Below are 12,783 nucleotides of genomic sequence, written 5' to 3'. Positions count from 1 at the left end.
AAATAAGAAGATACTATTTACACAAAAAAAAAATTGGTGAGAAAATATAGTCAGTTGCTTACACTCATATTCTCAGTAGTCCTCTCAGGAACCTTTTGAGCATCATGGAAAGCATATATATTGGAATAGGCTACATCAAATGCTTCCCTGACAACAGGATCAAGCTGCATTCACACAAAAATTGTCACAACTTGAACAGGCTTGGAAAAGGTGAATACTCTATTACTCTATTATATACTGCAAGATATTAACATCAGTCATAGTACTGTTTATCACGCAATCATGTTATTTGATTACTGAACAATAATTAAAACATGAATGTAAGCTTAGAAAAGGAATAAAATATCTTGTCCAAACAATACTGCAACTGCAAGGACAGCAGGTTCAACAAGGATACTTATATGAAATTAAAGGACTAACCAGTTGAACAATTGTCTTTTGATGCGTTACAAAATCCTGTAACCTTAGATGTTAGTAGTCCAATGAAGGCAAATGCTGCTGAAGATGGATGCAATCATATTAAACCAAACCCCATATGCAGTCATTTAACCTCTAAGAATGAGCTAAATAAACCAATTTCTACATTGCCATTACTTGCATGCACCCAAAATCTTAATACTAGCCAGAGGCCTCACATGTTAATCACAACTAAGTTTAACCATTGAGCTATTTCATTCCTTTGCCTGCATTACATGGCTCACAAAACATGACAAATTAAACAGAAGGGATATGAGCATCTAGCAACACAATGCTCCCTAGTAAGGGGATACTAAGGAATAATGCTAAATTCTAAAGCTATATATGATTTTCTTTCTTCTTCACAATATATTCAATTTTTTAATCTTCGTACATTGCTGTAAATCTGATCTTCTTTTTCATTTAATAAAATATGCTTATAATATCAGTATGATATTCCATTTAAAAACTTCGTTTGAGAAGTAAACTAGCCCAAATAACACCCCTTTTTTTGTCAAAATATGCATATCCTCAAGTAGAGAATGGTTTAAATTGCACCTTAGACATTTACATAAGTAAAAATGAACACATCGAATCCATATTGCACTAATACAAATTACAATTTAGTAGAGTAAAAGCATAAAATCCTGAAAGCATTCTAACTTGCAGCTAAAGCACAAGATGTAACTGGAAATGTCTCCTCCTCAAAGTAATCAAAGTAAAACACGGAAGAACAAAAACTAAAAGCTCAGCAACAGTAGACACAAAGGATGTCAATGAGAAAATCATGCTTAGAAGAGATAAGACATACAAAGTTTAAGAAGATTAATCAGTTGATTAAATAACATTTACATCTATGAGATTAAAAAAAATATATATTTCATATAAAGCCTACTAAATCCAAACAAAAAAGCATGTCAACAGCCAACGTGCTCACCTCTGGATCTGGAAGGTCAGAAACAAGTTCGACAATGTTCTCCAAATCAACTTTGTCAAACCTCCGTGTGTAACTGAGAGAAGAAAAGAGAAGCGCTAACAAATCATTTGTGGGCATGCCATACAGGTTAATAAGGCAGTGAATGGAAGCAAGGTGAAGAATACGAACTCCATAACTGCAGCATCACCTTTGCAGTGCACGTCATCCACTATTGGCTTCACCTAATGCAGAAAACATATGCACTTCTATTAGAAAGAAAATCTCAATTAAGAAAATTTAATGAGAAGTTAACTCAAAGTATCATACTCACTGTGCTAAAAATGGACGAGAAATCAATACGAGGACGAGCTTTAAGGCCATGAACCTCAGCATGGCTAAGCTCTGAAAGCCGATAAGATTTCATAGCACTCCTAGTAACCTGAGTTTTGAAAACTGCAACAGCATCATCTTAACAATTTGCATATGATTCATTTTTAGATGCACTCAAATGAATGTGCTTCACTAAAAAACAAAGGAAATGGTCAACAATGAAACCAGACGGATGTTTCTCACTCAAGAAAACCCTTGAGGTATTAACAATCACAGTAAAGCATAATAGACAGAAGTTGAGCTGATCAAGGCTCAAATTTTGCCGGTCCAACATTAAGGAGCCCAAAAAATAAGTGATAAGAGCATAATTTACCGGTCAATGGACGAGTTGAACGATATTTCAAACAACCGTTGTAGCTAAATAATTGAGAACTCCAGAAAACTCTTGAATTGATAACTTTATTAGTCCCTACAAGATACAAAAATCCAGTTTCCATCTGTTACTTCCAATCCTGCACCTGAATGCAGCAAAAAATAAAGAAACATACATATAGAAATCAATAACTTATATAAAACAAAAACTAAATTTTTAATTAATCTCAAATTTTGCTTCATTTATACAAAAATGTATCATTCGGAGCAAACAACACAGTATGTGACAACATAGTGAACTACACATTCTTAACCACAAAAAAAGATGGTTTCTCCAAACAGTAATATAAGTTACATAACTAGTTTAATATATATATATATATACATATATATGGTTTCCAAATTAAGAACATCATTTGACACTTGATTACCACACACAAAGAAACTAAATCATGATTCATGAATAATTTCTTTGTTATTTGGCCTACAACAAAGATATAAATGAATAAGAAGGCGTAAGAAATGAGTGCAAGAAATGGTCACTAAGAGGAAAAATGGTGATACGGACTATAAAATAAGAGCTGAACTTTTCATTTCACAACTTCTCTCATGCTTATATTCTTAATCTTCACCAAACCAGCTTGCTCAAATGGAAGCTCAGTTCAAGCATTTCATTAAACAATCTCTAGGTTCCACTTCTTAGAGCCAGCTCAATTAGAGCATTTCGCCAAACACCTCCCAGGAACCATTCTACAGGATGCAATCTCCCAACACCAAAGGGAACTGAACACTCCGAGAAACACAAAACTTCACCTTTACTGCTTCTAAGAAGTTCGCATTCCACTCAGATAGAGTTCAATCACCAACAAAAGCAACCAGCCATAAATAATCACCAAACAACCTAAATAAGATTATCAATCCCTAGATAAATCATAGAACGATCCATTGTTCAGTAGAAAAGAAAACCCCAAGATTTCTGAAAGGATACATCTTTCTACAGTTCATACATAGATTTCATGACATTGATTTACTCCAATTTCCATTTCAAAGATTTCAGCGGGAAGATGAGATTGAAGACAAAGAAGAACACAGGAAACACGCACCTCTGATCCAATTGATGGATAAAAATAGGGTTTCCAAGAGGATAATTCCTTCTTACTTCTTGGAACGGAAGTTGTCCATCCCTCCCTCTCTCTCTGCCAAAAACTCAAAACCAATCATACAACCAAACCCACAGAAAAAACACAAACAGAAGCATGGATTTAACACAAAAAGGAACTCAAACAGATCTCAAATCCAAAATTTGATTCAAATATCAATACAAATCAGCAGAATGGAAACTAAACAAGTCGATCTCTCAGATTTCAAGCCCAATTAAGACGATACAACAAATCAGAGGATTGAAAAAGCAAGTACCTTTCTGATTCCGCGATCAAAATCCGGAAAGGAAAAGAGAGATCTCAACTAGGGTTTTCGATTTCGCAATCCAAGCATCCAAATTTCGTTAGATATCGAGCTCCATTTGCTTCACTGGTAGTCCTTTGAACGAACAAGAAGCACAAGGCCACTCCAGGGACCCATTTCGGGTCGGGTTTGTCATTCCTGAATCCAAACCCGTTAGTCTAATCGGATCGGGTTTTTGAGATTAGGATCCGAATCCGATCTTGGCCCTGAGCCAAGTCACGACTGATGTGATCCGACTGTTCCGGGACTAACCATTTTAGTGAGTTTTTCATATACAACCCTGTAAGATTTACAATTACATGTAAACTTTAAACAAAAATTTTCATCTATAATATACATTAATAGACAAAAAAATCATTTAGGGATAGTCATAGCAACGTCCCCGACATTAAAAAAAGGTTGAGAGATGATTAGAGAGAGATAGAAACATATTGGTTCATAAATAGTATTATAAACAGTGCCTAGACATTGTACCTGATCGAACTAGGTCTGGATTGATAAGTTGTGTTTTGATTATAGGTTAGTTTGTCCTATAGCTTTAGTAGAAATAGAATTGAACGACTAGGATTAATTTATTTACTGTTACGATTATGATCTATAATTCAGATTAATAATAATATATATTAAATTATAATAAATAAATATCTTGAAAATTTTAACTTCCAAATATTTATCTATATAAATATATTTCTGATTATTTAAATTTAATTTAAAATGATAATACTTGAAAAATATATAAATCATATAAAATAAATATCTAACCTGCCTATATATATATACTAAAGATGTAAGTATAGAGATATATCAAAATATTTTATCTAGCTTATTTTTATTTATTATTAATTATTATTATTATTATTTTAAAAAAATTGGAAAAACTACTTCAATTAAAAATACTCACACAACAACCCTCCCCTATGGGAGAAATGGAGGAAATGGAGGAGACTCTCGCTATTTTTATGTATTATTAAATGATAATGTTGATAATTAGAGTTTTACTGTACATATCTTTAATATTCTCAATCTTCAAGGGTATATAAGCTAAAAGTCTAATATATGCAAATAAGTTATTTACAGGGGTGCAAATGAAAAAAGAGACGTATATGAAACGTTGGAAAGCATCATCATTCCAAAGATCCAAATAAACAAAGGTGAGAACTTTTTCGAGTTCTATTGATTCCTGATTGTTTTTTTTATCTTGTTTTTGTTTTGCATTGTGTTTGTGATTTGTTTGGTTGTTTTAGATCGAGTTTTGTAAGGTTTTTGTTTGATTTTTTTGCAGGGGAGCTGTTAAAAATTGAGAATGGATGCAATGAGAGGGACAAGGTGGAATTCAGATGCTGCTTAGGGCTGAGCAAGAGGCACAGAAAATCATCACCGATGCTAGAAACTGTAGGTTTTTTATCACTCACCCTTTTGTTGCTATTTGTTTGTCTTTTTCTTTTCTCGAAATTTCTGATCTTTCTATGTTTTGTTTGAGTTTTGAAATTGAGGGTTTTGCTTTGTCTTGAAATATGATCTGTGTTTTGTTCTTTTTAAAGAAATTTTAGATCTTTAAATTCATTTATTCTGCATTATGAGGTTTAGATCATGTTTTGTTGAATGTTTGTTCTTCCTGATCAATCCCCATTTGTTATTTTTGTTTCTTCTTTGTTTAGAATTTTAGGTCTCTGTTTTTTTCATGTATAATTATGATTATGACTTTTGAAATTGAGGTTGTGCTGATGAATGATTATACTTTGATAAAAAAACAAGATCTTTATTTTTTTCTATTTATATTTGCTGCATTGTATAGCTCTTTATCAATTCATCTTATTTTGGAAGTTAGGATCTTTTCTTTTGCTTATGGTATTTCTGGAATTAAGATGATGTTGATTTGTATTTCTTAGAAAGATGGTTTTTATGTTTGATTGGATGGAGGAAATAAAATGGTTATGCCATACAAATGGATCACCGTCTATTTTGTATTGTTTCTTATCAAAATTTAAATCTTTTTGTTTGCTTAATTGCTGGATTAAGATGGTGTTGATTAGTATTTCTTGGAAAGACGGTTTTCATGTTGCATTGGATGGAGGAAATAAAAATTGTTATATCATAAAAATGGATCATTGTTTATTGTGTCTTGTTCCCTTATTGAAATCTAAATCTTTGTCTTTGTTTGCTGAATTGTGGAATTAAGATGGTATTGATGGAATGATTATGCATTTCTTGAAAAACCAGTTTTCATGTTTGTTTGGATGAAGAAACTAAGATGTAGACAAAAGGGATAATAGTTCAAAGACGAAATGAATATAACTGATCAAAACTAATGATTTGCATGAGCAATGAAGATGGAAAATTTTGGACCTTGTTATGTTTGATTAGATCTTGATTTTGATTAGAAAAGTTCACTCTTCATCAATTCGTTTTATTAGACCATATTTTTTTGGAATTCAGATGGTCATTTTGCAGATTGGATGAAGAAACTAAAATGGTAGACGAATAGCAAAAATTCAGAGATATAATTGCTCACAACTCGTATTTTGTGTGAGCTACGAAAATGAAAAAAAATTGAACCTTTTCATGTTATTGTGATTAGAAACAGTCATTCTTTGTCTATTCATCTTTATCGTATTTTATTCAACCAAGATGGCGAGTATGCAATATATATATATATTTCTCATGTTTGATTGGAAGAAGGAAACAAAACTTATAGGAAAGTTAACTGATAAATACTAAAATGGTTTCTATGAGCAGTGAAGATGACAAAACTAAAACAAGCAAAAGACGAGGCCGAGCGGGACTCTGCAGCGTATCGCTCTGCTTTAGAGGCAGAATATCAAAGAAAAATTTCCAAGGTACTAAATATTTGAGTTTTCTTGATCTTACAGTTCTTGAAGACATGGAAAGACGTCGTATTAGTAGAATTAATGTGATTGTTCTGCTGATGATATCTATAGAACACTGGTAGTTCTGGTTCAAATATTAAGAGACTTGATGAGGGGACTGAGCTGAAGATTAAGAGGTTAAAAGATGCAACCAAACAAGTTCATGATGATGTGATTGGGATGCTCATAAAGCAAAGTCATAACTATTAAAACATGATCGAGGTGAATTTTCATTCTCATAATTCTTTTTCAGTTTCAAGTATCAACGAAGCATGTTTTTCTATGAATGAACCTAAAATTTTACGCACATTATCGGTTCTGATACATCAACATGGCTGATTCTGCTAGAAATTAACTGAATGAGTGGAAACAAATTTCCTTCTGTATTCCTGTATTTTTTTCAGTGTTGATCTTCTAGAAATTATATAAATACTAATTTCTGTTCTCATGTCTTATATTTTGCTGCAGATGTTAATCGGAGGAGATGGATGTCGAATTAGCTTTGCCATGTTCTGCTCGAAAGTGTTTTCTTTTTGTTTGTGAAGATGTTCATCCAATAAAATTATCTGTAACGAGAATCAAATAAGAAATGTCGGCTTAAAGAATAGCATGCCATCTTTGCAATCTCTTGTTCAATTGATGAATCAATTCTTTTCAATTTCGAAGTTCTGGAGAGTAATTAATTTCTGAGAACAAGTGCAGCAATTTTCTTTCATTTTTGTTGAATGCCCGTCACTGTACAAATATCATCATACATTAAATTACACAGCAGGAAGAAATTGTAGAAGTTCAAAACTACAAACAATCCTCGCAATTGGAACTGTAATCTCTAACAGTGTGCATCACCCCTTCCAACCGGTTACGTATCATGAATTACCAGTAAACAAGATCACCGAGAAGAAGGTAATAGAGATAGCAACCAATAATCAGAAAGGAATTTGGCCGCATGTGCACTCAAGCAAATACCGATGCAACGAATGGCCTCCTGCTGTGTCGAAACTGCAAACATGATATGCAAAAGTTCAGTACAGTAATGGCATTATCAATGCTTTATATGAAGAAATTGTTTGTCTTAGGATGGTGATTGTTCAGAATGAATTATAAGAGTTTTTTCTTTTGGGCGATAAACTACATTAAATTATCTATGATGTGATAATCACAAGCTTTGAGTTAACAAATGAAGGATAGAATTCATATTGAAATCGTCACATTGAACGTGGAAATAGTTTTCCAACGCTAAAATAAATGATAAATTAGGCAAGCATTCTGCTGTTACTCTTATCAAATGAGTTGAATTTTTCTCACCCCGGAAAGCAACCGCATTTGATGATAGAACGAACATTTCGATGATGTAAAGAACAGCAGATGGAAACTCCCAGACCTGCAGAACAAAGTGATTTAGTTCATTCAGAAAAGTGGACAGAGTTGTGCTAGAAACTAAGTATTTCTTTTATATGAACAAAAAAATAAGTACCATCATTGCCACGAGATACACCTTAAAGAAGCTTGAGACAAATACAGCAAGCAAGATCTCCAAGTAACTGAAGTCATGGAGAAATTAAAGAGAAAAGATGAAATAAGCAATACCTTTTGGCCAAACTGAGATTTTTTCAAAGGAGACCAAACATGAAATTATGAAACCAATATTTTAAACCAAATTATGAAACAAAGAAAATAAACTGTTCAAAATGTCCTGATTCTTTAACTGCTGAACGAAACTATAAAATCAAAGCCATTACACACAAAAAAGACATAATTACATGGTTCAGCCAGTTTGACCTATGCATCCAAATGGACAGGAAAAAAAATTCTAGTATTAAGTTCTGTGAAGAATCCAAGGAACTCATGACACCTTAGCTTCCAAAAAGTTGTTTAAGAACGAAACACTAAGAACATCAATTCTAAGAAAGAAAAGCCAATGCACCAAATAATTTATATCAATCCAAATCCCAAATAACAAGGAAACCGCTGACTCAGTCGAACCATATGCACTCACCACAAACTTCAAGTTTTTCCTCTATTATATTTAGGCCAGGGTCATGTGTCAATAAGGATTAACCAACCACAAGATACATATAACATAAACCAAATAATATGCAATATAAATTTAGAGGAAGGTTTTATCCACTAAAGAGTCTCTCAAAACAATAAAAAGAATATATATATATATATATAATCAAAGTACAGCAGTTACCTAGTTATAGTAAGGGAACAATTGACAAAAAGCCTTGTCCCGAGAAGCAGAACAACAATAAACACAATATTTCCCAACAAAACATCCAGAAATACCTGTAACAAAGACGAGGTTGAACAAAAGATGAGAAATTAGTTAAATAAGATCAATCCAAAAGCTCCCACTAATTATCACCACCTCTCTGCACTTTGGCATCAACAGGGAAGAGTTCCCATAATCATCATTATATCTCTTCAGAAGGAATACTCTGACTGCAAAATGTCAAGGTCTTGGAGATGGAAAATGAAATGGATCTCATTAAACAAAAACACAGGTGATGATAGTAAGGATACTCGCATCTAAAAGTAGAAATAGTAAAGCTGATTTCCAAATTATTCCCTACAAAATACAGGAAGGCAGTTAATGAAACTATTTATTAAACAGCAATAGCAAAGAACAGTACTTTAAAAAAAATTGGATGCATGTAGGGCACAAGGTCATAAGGGCTATGAGTTCCCTTCCAAAAGAGCGGAATGGTCCAGTGCATTATAGATACTTCTTTCGACTCAATAATTGAACAGAGAATTGGGAAATTTTAGAAGAGGAAGCACTTAGTAGTCGGTACAGTTGTGCAAGGACAAGGTAAGTGTTGAACTTAAGATAGGTACAATGTAACTTGGTTGTAATTTTAAAAATTACAAAGTTTTGTACCTTGATGTCTTCTGACTTAAAACTCAGCATATTATATAGCAAATGCCGATATGCCTTTGGCTTGTGCAAAATCAGATCAATCAAAATAATCTGCATAAATAATCATCATTATACATTTTTACTCAAAACAGGAATCTACTTTTTCATCAAACTGTAAAAATAAACATAAGTATGCAGAAATTCAAAGGGAAGAAATACAGTGATTCCAATAAAACTAAGGAGGCGTTTGGATTGAGGGTTAGAATACTATTGGAATGGGATTGATTATAAATAGTAATATATGACCATGTTTGGGTATATTACTATTGACTTGGGAATGGGTACTGTTGGTATTATCATTATGCATAGTAAAGGCATTTCATTACCCTCAAAATTGGGGAGCATAGAGGGGAATAAATACTGTTGACAGTGAATTGACACTTTTGCCCCTAGTTAATATTTAATTAAATAATAATAATTAATTTAAATAATTAATTATAATAATTAAAGTAAATTATAATAAACATAAATTGAGTCATTTAAATATTATAATAATTACAATAAATAATAACTAACAAGAATTATAAATAGTCATATTACATTATAGTAATTAAAGTGAAATGACAATTTTACCCCTATATAGATTTAATTAAATAAAATAGTTAATAAAAGTATTTCATTATGGTAACTAAAGTGAAATGACATGTTTACCCTGTAGATATTTAATTAAATGAATTATTGATAGTGAAATGACAATTTTGCCCCTCGTTGAGATTTAATTAAATAATATTTATTAATTTAAATAACTAATTATAATAATTAAAGTAAATTATATTGAACATAAATTGAATCATTTAAATATTATAATAATTAAAATAAATAAAAATTAACAAGAATTGTGTAATATACATATACATTATAATAATTAAATTGAAATGACTTTTTTGCCCCTACATAGATTGAATTAAATAAAATATTTAATATAAGTATTTAATGATGGTAATTAAAATGAAATGACACTTTTACCATTTAATTGGTTAATGATAAAAAAAATTATTTATTCTAAATATTTAATTATAATAATTACAGAGACTAAATATTTATTTATATGTAATTATTTTATATATTAATTTATCATTACTTATATTAAGGGCATTAAAGTAATTTACATACAATTCTCTATGTCACTTTTTCCATTCCCAATATTTATTCCTTCCAACCAAACACCTTTTTTCATTACTATTATCATTACTTTTCCCATTACTATTACCATTACTTTTCCCATTCCCATTCCCATTACCATTACCATTACCATTCCTATTCCGTGATTCAAACGGACCCTAAGAACCATAGACCAGTTCAAACCAGGAGACATCAAACATAAACATAAGAATATGCATCAGCAAGAAAAATCAGGCAGTTCACAAATAGTATGGTTTGTACTTCATCTCCATCTGTCAGTTGAACCCATTTAGCACAACTCATCATTGAAAACTACAACCATTTTCCCTCAAATTGACATGTCTTGGCTACACTTTCCTTCCATTACATCAGAACCACAAATTATAATCTTGCTCCATCTTAGTAAAGTATCAATTACATCAAGATATCTCAACATTATTACAAAGCTCATATATAAAAAAACAGCAAATACAGATCCTTGTATGTAGATAACTGTGTTTACCACGGAAAAATTATTTTGGAAATCTCAAACAAGATAAAACAATTATAAGTATTCAAACTCGTATGTCAAAACAATGAAAGGTGAATCTTCTTCTTTGTGTGCTCTAATGATATCTCATCCTCCCTTATCTCTTAGAATTTCCATGAACATATAGGTTTTAGTGGTTTAGTTATATGGAGCCATCACTATTTTTACTCATTGTTTATTAAGTTTACCCCTAACTTACAATGATGTCATAACAAAACAAAGCAAGGAGGGTAAACCTGCTTGTGATCTAATAGCCTCATGTATGTCAATTTTCGGATATTAAAGGTAATAATTCTAGATATATCCACTCTAAAATAGCACATTGTTCGATACATTGACTACGCCATGAAATGAATTATGTCATAGTCCCCAAGAGCTAATCAGCTAGCAGCGGAAAACCCACTAAAGCAGCTGATGTGCATGTCTAAGCTATAATCTCTTTCCAAGGGGACTAGAATTGTCATCATGCCTTTCTCATGACAACAAAAATCAATATTTCAAGAATCGACACTCAACTTTTCAATGATATAATAGCTATTAAAACAACTAAAGAAGATAGGTGAAGATAATGCAAAGATAAGCTCAATGACAATGTAAATGGTGCTATAATGTCCTGGATCATACCATGAACTCGCATTCAATGTAGGGATCAGCAACAGCCTTACAATTGTCCTACCATTAAAGAACAGCAAAACCCATTTAGTGAAAAGCAAAAGGAAATAACCATGAAATTGAGATTTCAATGCAACTAGTGTCTTACACATTTAATCAAACGGATGTTCCCAGGAGAGTACTGTATGTAGAGAGTATTTAGCCGACTCCCACAGTTCACACACACCACAGTTTCCTCTCCCTTCTTCGCAGATTTAGACATTATGGATGTATTGAGAATATCCTGAAAGAAGGGATGAATGGGATACTTTTTTACCCTTAATGGCTTGGGATGGACAAGATCACAAATTCCATAGTTCAGCAATAAAGCAAATTGGTGACCCAAAGGAACAATTTATATTTAGTTTGACATTCAATACAAACAAAAATACAAAACTGAAACCAAATGTAAAAAATTCAATTAGCAGGAACAATGACATGAACTAAATACAACCCAAAAGAAAATAAATAAATAAACAAACATGAACTCGATCAACTGCAGTCTTAAATGAAATCACGCTCATTTAGAGATGCAATGAAAAATGAGAAAGGGCTTAATTTTACGCTGAGATTCCTCAAACAACTATATTTAGATGAAAATCTAACAAACCTAATTTTATCAACTTAAAACATCAGAAAAAAAAAGTTTGCATCTTCCTATCCAAAATGAATTGAAAGAATGAGAAAGAACCGGTATTCGTAGTGAAATTCCTAAAACCACCATTTAAGTCAAAAACCCAATAAATCTTTGTTGTATGAACTTAAAAAATCAAACAAAAAGCTCCAATCTTTTGAATAGAAAAAAGGTCTGGTTTTCACAATGGGATTCCCAAAACTACAATAATAAGTTGAAAACCACGAAATTGCATGAACTTAAAACATAAAAAATAAATAAATAACAAAAAAAAAATTGAAAACTTTCAAACAGAAATGGATAGAAAAGATGAAAAGTTACAGATTTTCACAGACATTACAGCAAACAAACCTAAAGGAAAAATCCTGAAATGAAAAGTCTTTGCAATCAACAAGTTCCAAAAAAAGAGAATGATCTACGCATTGAAACACCAAAGAAATCCTAAACTTTCAATCAAAATCGCATTAAAAGATCCAACCTGCAGAGTAATTCCATCATTAGACGATGTACAAACTTCCA

At 31.8% G+C, this 12,783-nt stretch overlaps 2 protein-coding genes and 1 long non-coding RNA gene across 8 annotated transcripts in view; 1 reads left to right on the top strand and 2 right to left on the bottom strand.

The window, feature by feature from the left end:
• The window catches only part of LOC120267706 (histidinol dehydrogenase, chloroplastic), a 7,059-nt gene extending 3,440 nt beyond the window's left edge, over positions 1 to 3,619 (bottom strand). Inside the window, exons 1-7 of one of the 2 annotated variants that reach the window (XM_039275382.1) lie at positions 3,491 to 3,619; positions 3,178 to 3,270; positions 2,076 to 2,220; positions 1,704 to 1,825; positions 1,562 to 1,614; positions 1,394 to 1,466; positions 63 to 164 (exon numbers count right to left, since the gene is read on the bottom strand). In XM_039275382.1, coding sequence (XP_039131316.1) covers positions 63 to 164; positions 1,394 to 1,466; positions 1,562 to 1,614; positions 1,704 to 1,825; positions 2,076 to 2,199 — 474 coding nt within the window. In that variant the 5' untranslated portion in view covers positions 2,200 to 2,220; positions 3,178 to 3,270; positions 3,491 to 3,619. The remainder of the gene's footprint in view (positions 1 to 62; positions 165 to 1,393; positions 1,467 to 1,561; positions 1,615 to 1,703; positions 1,826 to 2,075; positions 2,221 to 3,177; positions 3,271 to 3,490) is intronic. The other variant, XM_039275383.1, reaches the window with a different exon arrangement.
• Positions 1 to 6,375, top strand: part of LOC120267712 — a 23,230-nt gene extending 16,855 nt beyond the window's left edge. Inside the window, exons 2-3 of the long non-coding RNA XR_005538539.1 lie at positions 4,821 to 4,930; positions 6,275 to 6,375. This is a non-coding gene — a long non-coding RNA (uncharacterized LOC120267712). The remainder of the gene's footprint in view (positions 1 to 4,820; positions 4,931 to 6,274) is intronic.
• LOC120267707 (protein ARV 2) overlaps positions 1 to 12,783 on the bottom strand; it is a 21,860-nt gene extending 9,077 nt beyond the window's left edge. Inside the window, exons 1-10 of one of the 5 annotated variants that reach the window (XM_039275387.1) lie at positions 12,743 to 12,783; positions 11,740 to 11,874; positions 11,604 to 11,651; positions 9,290 to 9,379; positions 8,932 to 8,977; positions 8,777 to 8,850; positions 8,600 to 8,694; positions 7,901 to 7,946; positions 7,711 to 7,786; positions 6,923 to 7,404 (exon numbers count right to left, since the gene is read on the bottom strand). In XM_039275387.1, the coding sequence (XP_039131321.1) occupies positions 7,295 to 7,404; positions 7,711 to 7,786; positions 7,901 to 7,946; positions 8,600 to 8,694; positions 8,777 to 8,850; positions 8,932 to 8,977; positions 9,290 to 9,379; positions 11,604 to 11,651; positions 11,740 to 11,853 (699 nt within the window). In that variant the 5' untranslated portion in view covers positions 11,854 to 11,874; positions 12,743 to 12,783 and the 3' untranslated portion in view covers positions 6,923 to 7,294. Of the gene's footprint in view, positions 1 to 6,922; positions 7,405 to 7,710; positions 7,787 to 7,879; positions 7,947 to 8,599; positions 8,695 to 8,776; positions 8,851 to 8,931; positions 8,978 to 9,289; positions 9,380 to 11,603; positions 11,652 to 11,739; positions 11,875 to 12,742 lie in introns of those variants that run through there. The other 4 variants (XM_039275386.1, XM_039275384.1, XM_039275385.1 and 1 more) reach the window with 4 other exon arrangements.

The sequence above is a fragment of the Dioscorea cayenensis genome, chromosome 8, assembly GCF_009730915.1.
Source record: "Dioscorea cayenensis subsp. rotundata cultivar TDr96_F1 chromosome 8, TDr96_F1_v2_PseudoChromosome.rev07_lg8_w22 25.fasta, whole genome shotgun sequence".
NCBI classification, from domain to species: Eukaryota; Viridiplantae; Streptophyta; class Magnoliopsida; order Dioscoreales; family Dioscoreaceae; genus Dioscorea; species Dioscorea cayenensis.
This window is presented reverse-complemented; position numbering and strand designations above follow the sequence as displayed.